Here is a 23,271-nt window from a genome sequence, read left to right on the forward strand (position 1 = left end):
TGTGGAAGAGCATGAAAAACAACTAGGTGGGAAGGTACACTAATCTGTTCTGCCACGCTAAGGGTGCATCGACCATCAGTTCTTGGTTTGAACAGCCATTTTGTGCTTACATACTCTCTTTAACCATCTAATATGGTTCCATATTATCTCAGTTTTAAATACCTTACTACAAATTGAATTTTTGATAGATTGATTCATTAGGGGTAGAACCACAGGTTGTCTAGATGGGAAATCCCTTTAAATGATGTTCCTTAGAGCTGTTATAACATCGTTATTCCTCAAGCTGTATACCAGTGGGTTTAACATTGGAACTACAGCAACGCAGATCATGGTCAGCAACTTGTCCTGTTCTTGGGACTGTTCCGATTCAGCTTTCATATTCAGGCTGAGAGATGACAAGCAAAATAAGAGCACAATGGTAATATGAGACGAGCATCTTGAGAAGGCCTTTTGCCTTCCAGATGAAGTTTTGATCTTTAGTATAGTAGATATGATATGAATATAGGAGGTAAAAATGAGCATCATGCAAATAAATCCCAAAGTAGTCCCACTCGCGGTTATTAAAAGATGAATGTGTGTGCTGTCAATGCAAGAAAGTTTCAAGATTGACATCATATGGCAGAATATATGATTGATCTCCGTGGCATCAGAGAAGGATAACTTTGATATTAGTAAGGTGTGCACCAAAGCATTTATGGCACCCAAATTCCAAGATAAGAAGGCCAATATGGAGCATATCCACTTATTCATAAGAAGGATGTAACGCAGCGGAATGCAAATCGCCACATATCTGTCATAAGCCATAGTCGTCAATAAGAAGAACTCAGTCCCAACACAGAAGACATACAGAAATAATTGAAGAAAGCATTGAGAGTTCAAAACGCTGGTGTCCTGAGTTATCATAATGGCCAACAGTTTTGGTGCTATGACAGAGACGTATATCATGTCCAGGATCGACAGGTTGCACAGGAAGAAATACATTGGAGTATGGAGTTTGGAAGCCAGACATACAATGATAAGAATGATAAGGTTTCCCAATATGCAGATCAAATACATGAAGAAGATCCCAAGAAACAATGTAAGACGAAGTTCCGGATAATTCGAAAAACCCACCAAGTGAAATTCTCTGCGGGTTGTACAATTCGGTAAAATTGTCGTCATACTCGTTCATTGGATTTTGCATTTGTTTTAAGACATTGATCTACCTAGGCTGAAATGAAAATAAAATAAATCAGAGATGGAAAATAATAGGATAGATTAGATCTAGTGATGAGCGAGTATATTCATTACTCGAGATTTCCCGAGCATGCTCGAGTGATCTCCGAGTATTTTGGCGTGATTGGAGATTTAGTTTCTGTCGCCATAGCTGCATGATTTAAGGCTGCTAGACAGCCTGAATACATGTGGGGATTTCCTAACAAACAGGCAGTCCCCACATGTATTCAGGCTGTCTAGCAGCCACAAGTCATGCAGCTACGGCGACAGAAACTAAATCTCGGAACACATCTAAATACTTGGAGATCACCCGAGCATGCTCGGGAATTCTCAACTAACGACTATACTCGTTCATCACTAATTAGATCAGTTGCTAGGAAGGAGTTTTGTTCAATTTCTCAGTAATGGAAAGTTTAAAAAAGACTCTAAGTGCGATGACATGGTGCCTTCAGCCTGGGCTCTTTAGAAGATGGTCAAGGGTGGACAATTGTGCAAACCCCAGTTTAATAAGGTTATCCTGGAGATAGGAGCCTTGTGAGCAGTTAAGGGATGTGCTCACAGTGTCTTCTTCAGGCAGATTCCGCCCGGAATGCACCTGACAAAGCACCACAAAGGTGCCCCATAAAATGAACAGAATACAGTCATCACTGTTATCTCAAAAATATATCTATGACTTCATTTTTACAGTCATATGACAGTCATTTCAGACAAATATTGTCCACTAGATTATTGCCCGATGCTATCGCATCGGGAGGATGCGATAGCATCACACCTCTTGCCATGTTAACCCTCAACACACACACTCCTCAACACACACTCCTCTCACCTTTCACCATCTCCACTCACTCTTTCACTCCACATACGACCCCTTCTCTCACTCCGTCTCTCATACTCACGCCGTCATCGCCGCTGCTCCACGATCCCCGACATCTTCTTCCGCCGGCGCCATCCTGGATCCAGACGTTGTCCACTCCGGCGACATGTTCTTGCGGCGATGCCATCTTGAGTATCGTGAAATCCCGCGATAGTCAAGATAGCGTCGCCGGAAGAACATGTCGCCGGCGTGGACGACGGCGGGATCCAAAATGGCGTCGGCGAAATCTCGCGAGTTTTTGCCGACGCCATTTTGGATCCCGACGTCGTCCTCGCTGGCGACATGTTCTTGCGGCGACGCCATCTTGACTATCGCGGCATTTCGCCGATCCAAAATGGCATCGCCGCAAGAACATGTCGCCGGCGTGGACGACATCGGGATCCAAAATGGCGTCAGCGTAATCTCGTGAGATTTCGCCGACGCCATCTTTTTGGATCCCGAGTCGTCCACGCCAGCGACATGTTCTTGCGGCGACGCCATCTTGAATCTCGCGGGATTTCACGAAATCCAAGATGGCGTCGCCGCAAGAACATGTCGGCGGCCTGGAGAACGTCTGGATCCAGGATCGCGGCGGCGGAGGAAGATGTCGGGGCAGCGACGATGACGGTGTGAGTATGAGAAACGGAGTGAGAGAAAGGAACGTATGTGGAGTGAAAGAGTGAGTGGACATGAGTGGAGGTGAAAGGTGAGAGGAGTGTGTGTTGAGGCGGTGTGGTGTGTTGAGGGTTAACATGTGCGTGTGTGTGGTGACGTCACCGGTTACAACTGGACGGAAGTTGTTACAACCGGAAGCTGCTTAGGGCATTTATTATTATAGATGATGAGGAAGAAGCCGTCTGTTGTTGGCGGTGATGGCGTGTAGAGGCTTCTTCAGCCAATGTAATAGATTTAGAGTTAGGGGATTCATGTGTGAGACGACGGCGTTTATAAGCCTTAATCTTGTCAAGTCGATGCTGTTTTTCCTCAGGAGTCTCATTAGCACGGCGTTGTTTTTGTCGTAGTGCTAAAGCTGCTTTCCTTTCACTGGCATTGGCATACTGTGCATCGGTATTGAATGGTGGTATTGATAGGGCAGAAACAGATTGCTGATTAGTTATGTCAGTGAACGGCATATGGGATGAAGTGTAGCAGTAAATTGTTCCACATGCTGATGTGGAAGCATCCTGTTGTGAGTCTAATAATAATGATGAGGAAGAGGCCGTCTGTTGTCGGCGGTGATGGCGTGCAGAGGCTTCTTCAGCCAATCTTATGGATTTAGAGTTAGGGGATTCGTGTGTGAGGCGACGGCGTTTAAAAGCCTTAATCTTCTCAAGGCGATGGTGTTTTTCCTCAGGAGTCTCATTAGCACGGCGTTGTTTTTGTCGTAGTGCTAAAGCTGCTTTCCTTTCACTGGCATTGGCATACTTTTTGTTATGACTCATGTTGGCACAGGTAAAGGAGTCTATTTGGCAGTTATCTGGCAGTGAAGAAGGCGTCCTGGAGTATTGTAGAGTAAACAGATACTAATTGACCCTGTAATTGCCCAGCAGTAGTTGTGAAGTGGTAGTGGCAAATTGGCCCTGTAGTTAGACACCGGCAGAGGAGCAAGGCAGCAGTAGTTATGGCGGTAGAGGCAAATTGGCCCTGTAATTAGACACAGGCAGTGAACAGTCAGAGGAGCAAGGCAGCAGTACTTATGGCGGTAGAGGCAAATTGGCCCTGTAATTAGACACCGGCAGAGGAGCAAGGCAGCAGTAGTTATGGCGGTATTGGCAAATGGGCCCTGTAATTAGACACCAGCAGAGGAGCAATGCAGCAATAGTTATGGCGGTATAGGCAAACTGGCCCTGTAATTAGACACCGGCAGAGGAGCAAGGCAGCAGTAGTTATGGCGGTAGAGGCAAATTGGCCCTGTAAATTAGACACCGGCAGAGGAGCAAGGCAGCAGTAGTTATGGCGGTAGAGGCAAATTGGCCCTGTAATTAGACACCGGCAGAGGAGCAAGGCAGCAGTAGTTATGGCGGTAGAGGCAAATTAGCCCTGTAATTAGACACCGGCAGAGGAGCAAGGCAGCAGTAGTTATGGCGGTATAGGCAAATTGGCCCTGTAATTAGACACCGGCAGAGGAGCAATGCAGCAGTAGTTATGGTGGTAGAGGCAAATTAGCCCTGTAATTAGACACCGGCAGAGGAGCAAGGCAGCAGTAGTTATGGCGGTAGAGGCAAATTAGCCCTGTAATTAGACACCGGCAGAGGAGCAAGGCAGCAGTAGTTATGGCGGTAGAGGCAAATTGGCCTTGTAAATAGACACCGGCAGTAAACAGGCAGAGGACAAAGGCAGCAGTAGTTATGGCGATAGAGGCAAATTGGCCCTGTAATTAGACACCGGCAGAGTAGCAATGCAGCAGTAGTTATGGCTGTAGAGGCAAATTAGCCCTGTAATTAGACACCGGCAGAGGAGCAAGGCAGCAGTAGTTATGGCGGTAGAGGCAAATTGGCCTTGTAATTAGACACCGGCAGAGGAGCAAGGCAGCAGTAGTTATGGCGGTAGAGGCAAATTGGCCCTGTAATTAGACACAGGCAGTGAACAGTCAGAGGAGCAAGGCAGCAGTACTTATGGCGGTAGAGGCAAATTGGCCCTGTAATTAGACACCGGCAGAGGAGCAAGGCAGCAGTAGTTATGGCGGTATTGGCAAATTGGCCCTGTAATTAGACACCAGCAGAGGAGCAATGCAGCAATAGTTATGGCGGTATAGGCAAACTGGCCCTGTAATTAGACACCGGCAGAGGAGCAAGGCAGCAGTAGTTATGGCGGTAGAGGCAAATTGGCCCTGTAAATTAGACACCGGCAGAGGGGCAAGGCAGCAGTAGTTATGGCGGTAGAGGCAAATTGGCCCTGTAATTAGACACCGGCAGAGTAGCAATGCAGCAGTAGTTATGGCGGTAGAGGCAAATTAGCCCTGTAATTAGACACCGGCAGAGGAGCAAGGCAGCAGTAGTTATGGCGGTAGAGGCAAATTGGCCTTGTAATTAGACACCGGCAGAGGAGCAAGGCAGCAGTAGTTATGGCGGTAGAGGCAAATTGGCCCTGTAATTAGACACAGGCAGTGAACAGTCAGAGGAGCAAGGCAGCAGTACTTATGGCGGTAGAGGCAAATTGGCCCTGTAATTAGACACCGGCAGAGGAGCAAGGCAGCAGTAGTTATGGCGGTATTGGCAAATTGGCCCTGTAATTAGACACCAGCAGAGGAGCAATGCAGCAATAGTTATGGTGGTATAGGCAAACTGGCCCTGTAATTAGACACCGGCAGAGGAGCAAGGCAGCAGTAGTTATGGCGGTAGAGGCAAATTGGCCCTGTAAATTAGACACTGGCAGAGGAGCAAGGCAGCAGTAGTTATGGCGGTAGAGGCAAATTGTCCCTGTAATTAGACACCGGCAGAGGAGCAAGGCAGCAGTAGTTATGGCGGTAGAGGCAAATTAGCCCTGTAATTAGACACCGGCAGAGGAGCAAGGCAGCAGTAGTTATGGCGGTATAGGCAAATTGGCCCTGTAATTAGACACCGGCAGAGGAGCAATGCAGCAGTAGTTATGGTGGTAGAGGCAAATTAGCCCTGTAATTAGACACCGGCAGAGGAGCAAGGCAGCAGTAGTTATGGCGGTAGAGGCAAATTAGCCCTGTAATTAGACACCGGCAGAGGAGCAAGGCAGCAGTAGTTATGGCGGTAGAGGCAAATTGGCCTTGTAAATAGACACCGGCAGTAAACAGGCAGAGGACAAAGGCAGCAGTAGTTATGGCGATAGAGGCAAATTGGCCCTGTAATTAGACACCGGCAGAGTAGCAATGCACAAGTAGTTATGGCGGTACAGGCAAATTAGCCCTGTAATTAGACACCGGCAGAGGAGCAAGGCAGCAGTAGTTATGGCGGTAGAGGCAAATTGGCCTTGTAATTAGACACCGGCAGAGGAGCAAGGCAGCAGTAGTTATGGCGGTATAGGCAAATTGGCCCTGTAATTAGACACCGGCAGAGGAGCAATGCAGCAGTAGTTATGGCGGTAGAGGCAAATTAGCCCTGTAATTAGACACCGGCAGAGGAGCAAGGCAGCAGTCGTTATGGCGGTAGAGGCAAATTAGCCCTGTAATTAGACACCGGCAGAGGAGCAATGCAGCAGTAGTTATGGCGGTAGAGGCAAATTGGCCCTGTAATTAGACACCGGCAAAGGAGCAATGCAGCAGTAGTTATGGCGGTAGAGGCAAATTGGCCTTGTAAATAGACACCGGCAGTAAACAGGCAGAGGACAAAGGCAGCAGTAGTTATGGCGATAGAGGCAAATTGGCCCTGTAATTAGACACCGGCAGAGTAGCAATGCAGCAGTAGTTATGGCGGTAGAGGCAAATTAGCCCTGTAATTAGACACCGGCAGAGGAGCAAGGCAGCAGTAGTTATGGCGGTAGAGGCAAATTGGCCTTGTAATTAGACACCGGCAGAGGAGCAAGGCAGCAGTAGTTATGGCAGTATAGGCAAATTGGCCCTGTAATTAGACACCGGCAGAGGAGCAATGCAGCAGTAGTTATGGCGGTAGAGGCAAATTAGCCCTGTAATTAGACACCGGCAGAGGAGCAAGGCAGCAGTAGTTATGGCGGTAGAGGCAAATTAGCCCTGTAATTAGACACCGGCAGAGGAGCAATGCAGCAGTAGTTATGGTGGTAGAGGCAAATTGGCCCTGTAATTAGACACCGGCAGAGGAGCAAGGCAGCAGTAGTTATGGCGGTAGAGGCAAATTGGCCTTGTAATTAGACACCGGCAGTAAACAGGCAGAGGACAAAGGCAGCAGTAGTTATGGCGATAGAGGCAAATTGGCCCTGTAATTAGACACCGGCAGAGTAGCAATGCAGCAGTAGTTATGGCGGTAGAGGCAAATTAGCCCTGTAATTAGACACCGGCAGAGGAGCAAGGCAGCAGTAGTTATGGCGGTAGAGGCAAATTGGCCTTGTAATTAGACACCGGCAGAGGAGCAATGCAGCAGTAGTTATGGCGGTAGAGGCAAATTAGCCCTGTAATTAGACACCGGCAGAGGAGCAATGCAGCAGTAGTTATGGCGGTAGAGGCAAATTAGCCCTGTAATTAGACACCGGCAGAGGAGCAAGGCAGCAGTAGTTATGGCGGTAGAGGCAAATTGGCCTTGTAAATAGACACCGGCAGTAAACAGGCAGAGGACAAAGGCAGCAGTAGTTATGGCGATAGAGGCAAATTGGCCCTGTAATTAGACACCGGCAGAGTAGCAATGCAGCAGTAGTTATGGCGGTAGAGGCAAATTAGCCCTGTAATTAGACACCGGCAGAGGAGCAAGGCAGCAGTAGTTATGGCGGTAGAGGCAAATTGGCCTTGTAATTAGACACCGGCAGTAAACAGGCAGAGGACAAAGGCAGCAGTAGTTATGGCGGTATAGGCAAATTGGCCCTGTAATTAGACACCGCCAGAGGAGCAAGGCAGCAGTAGTTATGGCGGTAGAGGCAAATTAGCCCTGTAATTAGACACCGGCAGAGGAACAAGGCAGCAGTAGTTATGGCAGTACAGGCAAATTGGTCCAGTAATTAGACACCGGCAGTAAACAGGCATAGGACCAAGGCAGCAGTAGTCATGGTGGTACAGGCAATGCCAAGCGTCCGCACAGCAAGTCGGCGTGAGGTAAATGACGCAATTTCACGAATGCTAGATGGAGGACGTCGTTAACACCTCTTGCCATGTTAACCCTCAACACACCACACCGCCTCAACACACACTCCTCTCACCTTTCACCTCCACTCATGTCCACCCACTCTTTCACTCCACATACGTTCCTTTCTCTCACTCCGTTTCTTATACTCACACCGTCATCGTCGCTGCCCCGACATCTTCCTCCGCCGCCGCGATCCAGGATCCAGACGTTCTCCAGGCCGCCGACATGTTCTTGCGGGACGCCATCTTGGATTTCGTGAAATCCCGCGATATTTAAGATGGCATCGCCGCAACAACATGTCGCTGGCGTGGACGACATCAGGATCCAAAAAGATGGCGTCGGCGAAATCTCGCGAGATTACGCCGACACCATTTTGGATCCCGATGTCGCCCACGCCAGCGACATGTTCTTGCAGGACGCCATCTTAGATTTCTTGAAGTCCCGCGATATTCAAGATGGCGTCGCTGCAACAACATGTCGCTGGCATGGGCGACATCGGGATCCAAAATGGCGTCGGCGTAATCTCGCGAGATTTCGCCGACGCCATCTTTTTGGATCCCGATGTCGTCCACGCCAGCGACATGTTGTTGCGGCGACACCATCTTAAATATCGCGGGATTTCACGAAATCTAAGATGGCGTCCCGCAAGAACATGTCGGCGGCCTGGAGAACGTCTGGATCCTGGATCGCGGCGGCGGAGGAAGATGTCGGGGCAGCGATGATGACGGTGTGAGTATGAGAAACGGAGTGAGAGAAAGGAACGTATGTGGAGTGAAAGAGTGAGTGGACATGAGTGGAGGTGAAAGGTGAGAGGAGTGTGTGTTGAGGCGGTGTGGTGTGTTGAGGGTTAACGTGCGTGCGTGTGTGTGTGGTGACGTCACCGGTTACAACTGGACGGAAGTTGTTACAACCGGAAGCTGGTTAGGGCATTTATTATTATAGATGTCATCATAAAAAAAAAATCATTATGCAGAAAAATATATCTGTGATAACTTCAATGTGGCTGTAGATTATTTTATCTCAATGTACACAGCAGGAGCAAAATGGTCTTCATCAACGCAAAGTCTGCGCCATCTCCAACGGCCTGGGACTTTATAGGGAAGCAAAAATTGAAAAGAAAAGAAAAACTAAGGGGTCACTCCAGGTACAAAAAAATATAATAATGATATACCATTTGTCAGCAATAGGGCTGATGACTAAAAAAACAAATAATGGTGTGGTATCATAAAGAGCTAACTATATATCATCTATCTAGTCTTCCGACTATCTATCTATCTATCTATCTATTATTTATCGATCCATTATCTAGCTGTCTATTATCTATCTATCTATTTATCTATTATCTATCATCTATCTATCTTATTTCTCTATATCTATCTTTTATCTATCTAAAGTATCTATTATCTATATCTATCTATCTATCTATATCTATATATCTGTGTATCTATCTATTATCTATTCATCTATCTATTATCTATCTGTCTATTATCTATGTATCTATCTATTATCTATCTGTCTATTATATATCTATCTGTCTATCTATTATCTCTCTATTATCTATCTATCTAGTATCTATCTATTATCTAGCTATCTATCTATCTATGTATCTATGTATGTATCTATCTATCTATCTATTATCTATCTATCTATCATCTATGTATCTATCTATTATCTCTCTATATCTATCTATTATCTATTTATCTATCTATTATCTATCTATATCTATATATTATCTATCTATTATCTATCTGTCTATTATATACAGTATCTATCTGTCTATCTATTATCTATCTATTATCTATCTATCTAGTATCTATCTATTATCTATCTATATTATCTATCTATCACCTATCTATTATCTAGCTAGCTATCTATGTATCTATCTATCTATTATCTATCTATCTGTCTTTCTATCCTCAAATATTACCTGTAGGTTCTGCACAGGACCTATGTAACTTTCTATCTCCTTTTATTATGCACAGGTATATATGCGATTTCCCCTGATCACTATAAGGGAATATATTCCCAGAAGATTGATTACAAAGAGAGATAATCTAGAAAGTTTTTTTTATAGTTTAGCTTCTAATATGGTAACTCTTGGCTGTTGACATCAATGGTTTAATGAAAAAATGTGAGTAGATAAACAGATAGAAAAATGTTAAATGTAAATAGAAAGCAAAAAGAATTGTTTCTTTGGAGGAAAGTCGATCTTAGTCTTATGAATGTCTAATCTGAATATAAAATTGCTGTATGGGTAAACCAGAGAAAATTCTGAAAAATGTGTAGATTGTGTTTATTTTTTTATTGATATGAAATCTACCATGGATGAATTAGATCCTCAAACCACCACGAGTATGTAAAACACTAAGAAAATAGGACATACGAGTACTGGAGCAAGAGGAGAGGCCCTGCTTTTACTATTGTGGGAATGTATGGAAGGGTGACTGTGATGACTGGGAAAAGAGGGGATCTGCAGTCAGGATTAAGGAAAAGTGAGAAACCTTGCTGTTTACATTAATCCTCAGAAGTCCAGTTTTTGTGTATGAGTGTTGTCACATCTACCATGCGCCACCGTAACTGGGATGTACAATTACGGTAGTTTGAATTAAAGGGGTTCTTTAATGAAAACAAGTAATCACTGATCCACAGGTTAGGTAGGTGATAACTTATTGATCGGTGGAATCCGACCTTTGGAAACCACATCAATAGGAAGAATAGGGAAATTTTATTCTTGACAAGCCATTTTTAACTCCATTTCAAAATGGAGCGTGAGGTCGGATGTCTGACCGCTTTCTCTTAGAGATACTGCAACGAACATTTTAATAGACAGAGCAGCGAGATGGTTATGGTGATAATAGAGTCATCAGCGCTCACCAACATGGGGCAGTACGCAAAGTTTCGAAGAACGTCACATATGTCAGCAATCCACAATCACTCAGCAGTTGTTATCTGTGGGGCCTGAGTGTTACACTGATGGGCATTGAGAAGCTGGAATTCAGACACTGGTCTCTGCTGCTCACTAAGCTTTGCCAACATATGAAAGGTCGAATTCCAGCTTGTGGTCAGGACACAAATCAGTCAGTGATGGGGCAAATTAAAGCGCTGCTGCAGCAAAGCAAGACGGGCAAAAGCCTGAGGTGACTTTCGAAAATATGCACTGACACGGCATACCTTGGCAAGTAGGTCCGGCAAGTCAGATTATGTTTTTAAAAACCATTGTACAACCAAGTTCAGCACATGGGCCATACATGGAACACATACCAGCTTGCCGAGCTTTAAAGCCGCCACCAAGTTATGCCCATTAACGCACACAACCAGACCTGGTTGAAGGTTTATTGGGGAGAGTCACTGTTCGGTCTGGTCTTTTATCACTTTCAACAGCTCGGCTGCATTGTGAGCTTTATCACCTAAACAGATGAGCTCTTTTAAGAGCTGAAAATTGTGCTGCCGTTTCACCAAGGTAGTGCTGCAGATTTCCCAGCTGGAGAGTGATGGGGAGGCTAGTTCCACTGAGGAGGTTGAGGACATGGCGCTGGACATAATGGTGGTGGCGGTGGGCGATGCCCAAAATTCAAATGGGCATGTTTGAAATGGCATCGTAAAGGCATGGGGAATATGTATTCCATTATCTTGCTAACTATTTGGCATGAGGGAGGGTCCTCCCAAATATAGGAGTGAGAGCCCTCACAAATGTTAATGGAAAAAGTAAAGCCAAAACGATCCTTGTGAACATATGCTAAAGGGGAGACATATAATGTGTGAACAGACATATATTCTGACAAGGGACAACTGAACGCTGTGCTGGGACAACGAACTGGATGTGGTGGGTGACTGTTGTGTCTGTGCAACTGCAGATTGTGTACAGGAAGCATCAGCGCCTCCTTCCTGGACAGCAGATTGGGAAGGGCATAACACAGGGGAAGGGCCAGTGGTTTCACTGTCAGACACAGATTTTGTACCCAGCCGTTCTGCCCACCTACTGGGGTGCTGCGCATATGAGCAGTACATGGCGTATGTTAAGAGAGGTATTATGTCAAATTTCCCTTTATAAATGGATGTGTGGGTAAGATTTTCCAACTAGTAGAATATACAGGTGCTTCTCACAAAATTAGAATATCATGAAAAAGTTAATTTATTTCAGTTCTTCAATGCAAAAAGTGAAACTCATATATTATATAGAGTCATTACAAACAGAGTGATCTATTTCAAATGATAATTTATGTTAATGTTGATGATTATGGCTTACAGCCAATGAAAACCCAAAAGTCATTATCTCAGTAAATTTAGAATAATTAACAAAAAAACACCTGTAAAGGCTTCCTAAGCTTTTTAAAAAAGTCCCTTATTCTGTTTCAGTAGCTCCACAATCATGGGGAAGACTGCTGACTTGACAGATGTCCAGAAAGCAGTCAGTGACACACTTCACAAGGAGGGTAAGCCACGAAAGGTCATTGCTGAAGAAGCCGGCTGTTCACACAGTACTGTATCCAAGCATATTAATGGAAGTTGAGTGGATGGAAAAAGTGTGGTAGAAAAAGGTGCACGAGCAACCGGGATAACCGCAGCCTTGAAAGGATTGTTAAGGAAAGGCCATTCAAAAATTTGGGGTAGATTCACAAGGAGTGGACTGCTGCTGGAGTCATTGCTTCAAGAGCCACCACACACAGACGTATCCAGGACATGGGCTACAAGTGTCACATTCCTTGTGTCAGCCACTCATGACCAATAGACAACACCAGAAGTGTCTTACCTGGGCCAAGGAGAAAAAGAACTGGACTGTTGTCAGTGGTCCAAGGTGTTGTTTTCAGATTAAAGTAAATTTTACATTTCATTTGGAAATCAAGGTCCCAGAGTCTGGGGAAGAGTGGAGAGGCCACAATCCAAGCTGCTGGAGGTGAAGTTTCCACAGTCAGTGATGGTTTGGGGAGCCATGTCATCTGCTGGTGTAGGTCCTCTGTGTTTTATCAAGACCTTCACTTCATGCTTCCCTCTGCTGACAAGCTTTTTGAAGATGGAAATGTCATTCTCCAGCAGGACTTGGCCCCTGTCCACACTGCCAAAAGTGACAATACCTGGTTTACAAACAACAGTATCACTGGGCTAGATTGGCAGCAAACGCGCCAGATCTTAACCCCATAGAGAATATATGGGGTATTGTCAAGAGGAAGATGAGAGACACCAGACCCATATTGTTGAACTGAAGTGAATGTACTTTTTGACGATTTTCTAATTTTCTGAGACACGTTTAATTACTCATATTATAATTCTGTGTAAGGCTGAAACCTGAAGAATTGTGTGGAGCATATTAATGCATTCATGTTACAAAATGTCCAAGTGCAGACCCAAAAATCAACATCAGATTATTCGATAGATGCTTAAAGAGACTGTGAGAAGGACAACACAATAAAAATTTCTGATAATAGAATATATAGAAATTAAGAGTACAAATTTGACCTTTGCACAATGTACATGTGGCGCCCCTGAGGATTCAGTTGCCACAGAGGTACTGCACTTCCTCCTGAGGTGTGGTACCCCACCATCCCGGTAAGTTGGAGGCTCCTGACTACGCTCCAACACTTGCATCCCACACAACACAGTAGTTCAGCAAAGCCACATTGCGACTCCCTGCTTGGAGTGTAGCAGAGCGCCTTTGGTGGCTCCCTGCTTGGAACACGAAAAATGCTGGGAGGCGGGTGGAGTTAGAATACATAAAAGAGCGGGAAGGTTTAGGAGTTCAGTTCAGGGTCAGAGGAGAGAAGATCCCTGGGAGAGGGATGGAGGAAGGAGGTGCTGCAGCAGATCTCAGTGACCTGGGTCTGCTGGCACGGGAAAGGAAAGGAGAAAGGCATTGAACAGAAACCTGATCTTCCATAAGAAGGAGAAACTAGTACGGAACGTAGGAGTAAAAGGGAACAGCGGATGTGGGTTAGGAGAGAACCCTGCCTAGAAGTTGTAAGCGCAATGCCGGGGCCCGGTCCCCAAGGTTGTATGGATACTAATGGTCCTACAGCAGACACCGGTGGAGTAGTGAGCTGTAAATGCACTACTCCCATCTAAGACTTGAGGGCACAACAGCAACTTGGATAGTGAGCCGGGACTTAGGAGTGAGGAGTCCCCGAAGCAGGCTACAGCTGCCTGCCGTACAAGTATAGTTCTTGGGATCATCTGTCAGGAGGAACTCCAGTGTAACTCAGTACTAGGAGTACTTCACACCAAAGGCACTATAAGAGGAGACGTTCAGAAAGGCACATGTTGTCGGAGTGTTGGAAGGGAGCATTCCATCTGACCTGGAGGTTGACTGAGTCCCTGACCCGGAGGACACAGCATGGAGGCAGGCACCTGTGTGTACTGCAGACTGTGAGTAAAGCTTTGGAACTGCATGCCCTGGTGTCCTCCAATTATTCCTGCGCTAACACACCCTGTACCACTACATCGGGGTACCAGCTTCTACACCGCCTGTGCCTCTCCTCTACCCCTACATCGACACTGCCCTGGGACTACAGCTCCACCTGTGGGGAGCTTCACCATCTTGGCTGCAACACACCACCAGTCCCAGAGGATCTGCATGCAGCATCGGCTTAGCATCTCACTTGCCGAATACCATAGGTGGCGTCACAAACTATTCATTTAATCAACTACATTCCACCATTTCAATTCCCCCCATTACTTGGGTGCCCAGGGCCATGGACCGGGTCACTGCTGCTGTGACACATCCCGCTGACACCGGCCCGGTACCGAGTACCCCACAGCCCTGGGAGGGCGACCCATACAAAGGTTTCCAAAAATTAGCCTAAGGGGTCTGTATCATACACACTGAAAGTGGCTGTGATGTGGACATCACAATACATTTAGCAGTTATTAGAAGAGGTAGAGATAGGGAGTACAAGTTTCATCATTGCACAATGTACAAAGGTTTAAAAAAAATACTCAAGTTGTCTCTATCAAGAAAGAAAGCTAGGGAGTAAACGTTTCACCATTTTACAATGTGCAAATATTTCAAAAAATTGCCCAAAGGGTCTCTATCTGACCAGGTGAAAAAGGCCATGATGTGTGCATCACAATACACTTTCCAGTTATTACAAGAGGTAGAGATAAGGAGTACAATTTTACCTTTGCAAAATGTGCAAAGGTTTCAAAAATTAGCCAAGGGGTCTCTATCAGACCAGCTGAAAGAGGCCATGATGGGGACATCACAATACAATTTTTACCGTATATACTCGCGTATAAGCCGAGATGAAATTTTCAGCCCATTTTTTGGGGCTGAAAGTCCCCCTCTCGGCTTATACACGAGTCATATACAGGGGTCGGCGGGGGAAGGGGTGTCAGTGACCATACTCAGCCCCTCCTGGCACTGTCTCTTCAGCCCCTGCTACCCCCATGATCTCAGCATCCCAGCTGTGCCTGCATTCAGCGGTCACGTGGTACCGCTCATTAAACTCATGAATATGCGCATATTTAATGAGCAGTACAACGTGACCGCTGAATGCAGGAACAGCTGGGATGCCGAGATCATGCGGGAAGCAGGGGCTGAAGGGACCATGTGCCAGGAGGGGGGTGAGTATGACGGGGAGGACGAGGAGCAGAGCAATATTTACCAGTCCCCGTTCCATCGCTGTCAGCGGAGGGCGCAATGACGTAGTCAGTGCGCGCCCTCTGCTAACGTCACTGCACAGGACCCGGGAGATAGCGATGGAGCGGGTAAATATAGCCAGTGCAGTGGGCCTGAGCCAGTGGCTACACTGGCACCTGGCCCCCAGCGTCGGAGAGGTGAGTAATGATATGTCTTTTTTTTTTTTTATATATATATAGCAGCAGCGGCAGCAGCAGCATATGTGGGGTATTTTATGTATGGAGTTTCTACTTGGGCCACCATTAACTCTTGTGCAGCATATGGGGGGTATTTATGTATGGAGCATCTACTTAGGCCACCATTAACCCTTGTGCAGCAATATATGGGGGGTATGTATGTATGGAGCATCTACTTCAAATCAAATCAAATCAAATCAAATTTATTATCGACAAGTACATATTACATATATACAAGGAATTCTTTGTGGCAAAGAGGCAACATAATATATAACAACAGATACAACAAGTAACATCTAACAAGACAGATACAGTATATAGTCTACACATGACGATTTAATTGTTGAACAGAGAGTGGATAGAAGCTGTTCATATGGCGGTTGGTACTGCATTTGGGGACTCTGAAGCGACGTCCTGAAGGGAGTAGTTGGAATGAGGAGTGTCCCGGGTGAGAGGGATCGGATGAAATTTTCAATGCGTGGGATCGAATACTCTTATCATAAAGATCCTGGATTTTAGGCAGGGGGGAGCCTATAATTCTCTCTGCTGTTCTGAAAGTCCTTTGTAAGCGGAGTTTGTCATGCGCAGTGGCTCCCCCATACCAGACTATCAGAGAGGAACAAATCACAGATCTGATGACAGCATTAAAGAATAAGATCAGCAGATTCTTAGACAAACCATATCTTTTCAGCTGACGCAGGAAGAACATCCTCTGTTGTGCTTTTCTTATAACAGCATCCACGTTTTTCCCCCATTTAAGATCATGAGAGATGATAACACCAAGGAATTTGGTCTCTGTGACCCTAAGAACCACTTCGTCATGGATGTAGATTGGAAGTATCTCATGTTGATCTTTCCTAAAATCCACAACCATCTCAGCAGTTTTTTTAGTGTTGAGTACAAGATTATTGGCTTTACACCAGTCACATATTCTTTCCACCTCACTCCGATACAAGTCTTCAGCATTTCCCCTGATGAGACCAATCAGTGTCATATCATCAGCAAATTTCAAGATTTTTACTGAGTCTGCTGAAGAGATGCAATCATTCGTATAGAGAGAAAACAGTAACGGGGACAAAACACACCCCTGAGGTGCCCCGATGTTTGTGACCAAGGTGTCCGAAGTGAATGGTCCAACTTTTACACTCTGTATCCTGGCTGTCAGGAAGTTATAAATCCACAAGCATAAGTTGAGAGGGACTCCAAGAGCTACCATTTTGTTATGAAGTAAATTCGGATCAATGGTATTGAACGCTGAGCTAAAGTCCATGAAAAGAATCCGGACATATGAGTGCCGTTCATCTGTATGATCCAAAATGTACTTCAGTGCCAGATTGACAGTGTCATTTGCCGAACGATTCTCCTTATAGGCAAACTGAAGCGGGTCCCATAGCTTCTGCGTGAATTTTATCAGGTGGGACATCATAATTCTTTAGAAGACTTTCATAGCTACAGATGTGAGTGCTACTGGTCTATAGTCGTTCAACTCAGAGGATCCCACTTTCTTGGGGACAGGGATAATTGTGGAATTTTTCCAACACTGAGGTACAACGCACTCTTTCAGTGACACATTGTATATATTTGTCAGTATAGGGGCAAGCTGGGTAGCACATACTTTCAGACACATTGGAGATACACCATCAGGGCCAGGTGCCTTTTTGACCTTAAGTCCCTTCAGGATGCGTATCACCTTTGCCTCGGAGATCACTACTTGGGTGTTGCACAATGAATGATCTTTATATGAACAGACTGAGGAGCTTAGAGATGAATAGCCACTGTGTGTAGAGCTTGCCTCAAATCTGCAGTAGAATTCATTTAACTCTGCTGCCAGATTTCTGCTGGGGTTCACTATAGTGGGGTGGCTTTTATAATTGGTGACCTCTCTTAATCCTCTCCATGCAGATCTAGTATCTTTTGATGAGAACCTTTCCTCCAGAATCTTTGCATACTCGTGTTTGGCTAACTTGATCTCTTTAGATAGCGAGTTCCTAAGTTTCTTGAATTCAGTAATATCGCCTGCTTTATAAGCCTCCTCTTTTCTCTTACGGATCAACCTGACTTTATTTGTAAACCACGGCTTGTTGTTTCCCCGAAAGTGGACAGATTTGGATGGAATAAACGTGTCTTCACAAAAACGAATATATGAGGACACTGCATCAACCCATTCATCCAGACCCGAGCATGTTTCCTGGAATACCTCCCAGTCCGTGCATTCAAAGCATGCTTGCAGTTGCAATTTTGCCTCCTCAGACCATGTCTTCTTTGTATAAACTGTAGGTTTGGATGTTTTCAACCTTTGCCTGTAGGCTGGAATTAAATGAATTAGACAATGATCTGAAAAGCCCACTGCTGCTCTCCTCACTGCCCTGTAGGCCCCTTTTAAGACAGTATAGCAGTGATCAAGCGTATTGTTCTCTCTCGTGAAGCAGTTTATATGTTGAGTAAATTTGGGGAGATCCAGGTTGAGTTTTCCTTTGTTAAAGTCCCCCATTACGATCACAAATGCTTCAGGAGATCCTTTCTCCCATTCTGATATTTTGCAAGCTAATTCACCAATAGCAGCTTTAACAGATGCTTGAGGGGGAATATATACTGCAACCAGAACCATAGATGAAAACTCTCTTGGAGCGTAAAATGGTCTACAATTGAGTGCAAGGTACTCTAGATCTGGAGAGCAACCTTTTCCCAGTATGTTAACATCACAGCACCAGCTAGTGTTGATGTAGAGACATACCCCACCCCCCCTTTGTTTACCTTGGGCCACCATTAACCCTTGTGCAGCATATGGGTGGTATTTATGTATGGAGCATCTACTTGGGACACTATTAACCCTTGGGCAGCAATATATGGGGGGTATTTATATATGGCGCATCTACTTGGGACACAATTAACCCTTGTGCAGCAATATATGGAGGGTATTTATCCTTGGAGCATCTTGTTGGGCCACCATTAACTCTTGTGCAGCACCACCCTCGGTTTATACATGAGTCAATAAGTTTTCCCAGTTTTTTGTGGCAAAATTAGGGGGGTCTGCTTATAGGCTGGTCGGCTTATACACAAGTAGAGATGAGCGAATTTGCCTTTTTTCGGGTCGAGTCGGGTTTCATGAAACTCGACTTTCGCAAAAGTCGGGTCGAACGCAATCGGCCAATTATCGTGAAAAGTCGAAGGCCAACTGAAACACGAAACCCAATGCAAGTCAATGGGGAAGAAAAGTCGGCAGTGAGTGGAGGACAGGAAACACACCTACAGTGCCCATTTTAATGCCAAAAACATCAATTCTTATTACTTAAGCTTGTCAACCTTAATTTACTTTATAATAATAGTTAGGCATTGAAAACTGGGGGTTATTTGGCTAAAGTTGTGGGGGGGTAGGGCTGGCTCCAGATTTTCATGGACCCAGGGCCAAAGAGTGTCACTGGGCTTCTTTAACACATGTCACAATTCATGATGCTCTGATACGGCAGAGAAATAGCGGTATAGTACAATGAAAAATACTTCACTTCTTACATCACATGACTGATATCCATTTTAAATTCTCCAATAGCTCCAAAAACGGACAGTATATTACTCCATACAGTATTATGGCCACCGCATAGTGCGCTATACAGAGTAATGAGGCCCATATATTTCTCCATACAGAATCATTGGTCCCATATAATGTTCGATACAGTATACGATGAGCTCCATATAATGCTACCTACAGTATATGTTGGTCCCCATGGATGAAGCTCCACTGTCTTATGGGCCCAAATAATGCTCCATATATAATGGGCCCCATTTCTAATGCTCCAGTGAATAATGGGCCCTGTAAATGCTGCTCCAGTGTCTGATGTCCACCTTTGGAATGCTCCAGTGTATGGTGGGCCCCATATATCATTCTCGACAGTATAGTGCTCCCCAAAAATTGCTCCCAACCTTTAAAACAATTAAGTCTCCTCGCTAGGGAATCCCTGTACTCTCGACTCCTCGTCATCCCCATCTTCTATCTCTCTGTACTTGGACTGTTTAGGCAGAGGGCGTACAGACGTGATGTCATCGCGCTCTCTGACCAGAATGTCACTGTCAGGAAACGCGAAAGACGTCACGGCGGTGGAGCAGGGAGAGGTAAGTATTTCAACTTTGCAAGTGCTGTGATCCTGAGCAAGCAGGGGGGGCCCACTCGTTGGCGACGGCACTGGCACAGGGCCCCTCATAGTACGGCGGTGTGTCTGATGGCGGGTGGGCCGAACCTGCACTTTCAGCTGCACCTTCCTCTTTGTCACCGTGTAAGGTGGTATAGTATGTGGGAAGGGGAACCTGAGTTTCATCAGGGTCAGATTCTGGCTGTGTAGAGTGCGAGGGGGATGTAGTGGTCTGGGTCAATGTATCAGCAGAATCATGTAGCAGTGGCTGGGCATAAGTGCACTTGTGGCGCCTCCCGAAGTACGGTCACCACAGTGGCATTACCTTCCTCCTGGGGAGTGTGATGTCATGCTTGGGAGCAACAAAGGATTTCTCTAGCAGTTAAATTAACACACAACACAGTTCCCTCTCCAGGCCAGCAGGGAGAGCTCTGTACCTGACTGCTGAGGAGCTGCTCTCTGTGGTCGGAAAGGAGGTAAGTTAGGGCAGTCTGTGAAGGGAAGGGGAAGTGTGTGGACATGAGAAGGGGAGCTGGAGGATGAGCAGAGTTTAAGCTCACTCCTAGCTGGAGCGCATGGTCCGGATTCCTGTCTCCGAGTTTGTAGGAACACTGACGGTCCTGCAGCAGAAACCGGAGGAAGTAGCAGCTGTAAATGCTCTGTTCCCAACTAAGGCTCAGAGGCCCCAGCAGCGACGTGTGTGAGCCAGAACGAAAAGGCTACGGCTGCCTGTCATATGAGAAAGTTCCAAAAGAGAGTCAACAGGGGGAACTTCAGTGAACTCAGTACTGCGAGTACCTCAGATAAGCGCTAGAACAGAGGCCACACTACCTATCTGCAGAGAGAGAATTCCTAATTTGCTTCCAGGCTGACCAACTCCTTCTCCATCTGTACTCTGGGTCCTGGACGGCACTTACCAAGTACAGGTAAAGGAACTGCACAACTGTGTCTGTCAGCTTTCTCCTGGGCCTGGCACATGGCTCTGTTACATCCTGCACTGCACACTATCTACCAACTCTTTCATCTGCCCTGCGACTATGGCCCTACCTGTGCAGGGCTTCTACGTCTTAGCTGCACCACAACATCTGTCCCAGAGAAGCGACACTGCAGCGCTGGTCAATCTGATCAGAAACCACAGGTGGCGTCACGTATCATTCACCTATAAACGTTATTCACCCCTTTGCATGGACGCCCAGCGCCACGGAACGGGTCACCACCACCGAGACACATCCCTCTGAGACACCGGCCCGGTACCGATTAACCCTCTGCCCTGGCTGGCGACCCACACTCCATGTCAGATTCATCTTGGACTGGGGAATTCACAATTTGACTTGATAACCCAGGTATGGTATGTGAGAAAGAGCTACATGGACTAATGTGAAGTGTGGCCTGCTGCATCATTCACTTTTGCTGGGGGTGAAGGACACAAGGAAAGGGGTTCTTCCTGACCAGGAGCCAGCACTTGACAACTCAGTGCTTGCATTTTTTGAAACTTCAGAAGAGGAGGGCAAATTGGCTGGAGTCTGTTTCGGCAACGTAAGCCAAATCTAGTTCCTGATGCTCCGGCTGTAAAAACGGTTAACCTACTCCCAGAAAGGGTAGCCTTCCAGGCCTTCCGGAGCCAGACCATGATGCAGGCTCAACACCTCCTGCCTTAGCTGCTATTGTGCTTTTGCCACTACCAGCATATGCACCACCACCATCAGTACCAGATAGCCCCCCCACGCCCACGTCCGCGGCCTCTTCCACCATACTTCAAAATTTTGGAGAAAATGTACCCAAAATAACATCAGATATATGGTGCTGTATCAGAAGCGTACAGCTGTATACAGTCAAAGGATAATTGTAAATCTCCGTATATATTTCATGAGTCACACAGAGATGCTCACAGGCTCAGTATGGATTAGACAAGAATATAAAAGGTAGAAAAAGGGTACAGTATCATCGGATAGCAGGTATATATAGTATAGTTTAAACATTCTAAATCTCCGTATATATTTCAGGAGGCAGACACAGACGCTCTCAGGCTCAGTATGGATTACAACACAAAATAAAAAGCCATAAAACAGTAATGGATCTGAAGCGTACAGCTGTATACAGTGTAGGGGTCATTGTCAATCTCAGTATTTATTTCCAGTGTCAGAAACAGACTCTCACTTGGTCAGTTTGGATTAGACCAGAATATAAGAACCAGTAAATGGGTAATGTATCACAAGCTTAAAGCTGTATACAGTGTTGGGATAATTTTTAAATCTACATATAAATTGCAGGAGTAACACACAGACTCTCACATGCTCAGGATGGATCACACCACAATATAAAAAGAAGATCCGCAAGAAATAATCACACATGTGGGCCAATGTTCCAGGTGTCAATGATACACTTAGAGTGGTGGGTGGAGGAGGACTTTCTGGCAGAAAGGGTACAGTATCATCAGGTACCAGGTATATATAGCATAGTTTAAACATTAAAATTGTACGTCTATATATCAGGAGTAGTGTTGAGCCACCCCGCTAGAGTTCGGTTCGGTTCGTCGAACAGGAGGCAAGTTCGTCAAATGTTCGTCGAACGTTCGACGAACACCGTCGAACCCCATTGAAAACAATGGCAGGCAAACACAAACACATACAAACACATAGAAAACAATTACAAAACACCTTAAAAGTTGTCCCAAAGCAGACAAAATGCTCAGAAGACACAAATAACATATATACAACTATATATAGAAAAGAGGTGGAGGAGTAAAAGGAGGAGGAGGAGACACAAATATAGGCATGTCATGCCCTTATAAAGTAAGGCTGGAATAAAAATCTAAAATACAAAAAAAATTCTAAAATCGAAGACGATCAGATACAGTCGGACTTCCCACCATAAATTATGCCAACTGCCGATCGGGCGGCGTTATTCCCATGACCCTCCGAACAGCGTCCATGAAGGCAAAGTGTTTGGCTTACGGGGGCAGTATGGTTGCAAAGCTGAACCTTAAAGGAATGTCCAGAAGGGCACCACCATAAGGAGTGGAGCCTGCGGCTTAATTGGACTCCACACGGCCAACCTCAGCCATGCCAGCCACGGAAAAGATGGACAGATTGCAAGCTTTCTCGATTCTGTGGGTGGTGGTGCATGGCCGTTTTTAGTTGTGCTAGCAATTTGTCAGCTTAATTCCATTAATGAACGAGACTCCGGCATGCCCCCATGGTCCGTGTCCAGCTTACTAGAGGGACACGCGAGGCTCTGGCACGCGAGATCGAGCAATAACAGGTCTGTCATGCCCTTACATGTCCGGGGCTGCACGCGCGCTACACTGAAAGGACCAGCGTGTGTCGCTTACAGGTGCGGATAACCCGCTGAACCCCATTAATGATGTGGATCTGGGATTCCAATTCTTCCCCGCGAACGAGGATTTCCCAGTAAGTGCAGGTCAACCGGAATTCCGGAATTAGGCCTAACCGGCATTCCAGAAAGAATGTGAAAAAATTAAGTGTCCAAACCACAGGTGCTGTAGCTTGCTTAACAGCTGGGCTCCTCTGCTGAGTAGCACACAGTTCTTACATAA

At 45.8% G+C, this 23,271-nt stretch overlaps 1 protein-coding gene across 1 annotated transcript; it reads right to left on the minus strand.

Moving 5' to 3' along the window:
- Positions 1-237: 237 nt before the first annotated feature.
- On the minus strand, positions 238-1,161 carry LOC141060841 (olfactory receptor 1G1-like). The gene has a single exon (XM_073557217.1). It carries the CDS (start codon positions 1,159-1,161, stop codon positions 238-240), a length of 924 nt encoding a protein of 307 aa, XP_073413318.1.
- Positions 1,162-23,271: the final 22,110 nt, after the last annotated feature.

Source organism: Dendrobates tinctorius, unplaced genomic scaffold (genome assembly GCF_039654945.1).
Source record: "Dendrobates tinctorius isolate UK_male_01 unplaced genomic scaffold, ASM3965494v1 ptg000245l, whole genome shotgun sequence".
Lineage (NCBI taxonomy): Eukaryota > Metazoa > Chordata > Amphibia > Anura > Dendrobatidae > Dendrobates > Dendrobates tinctorius.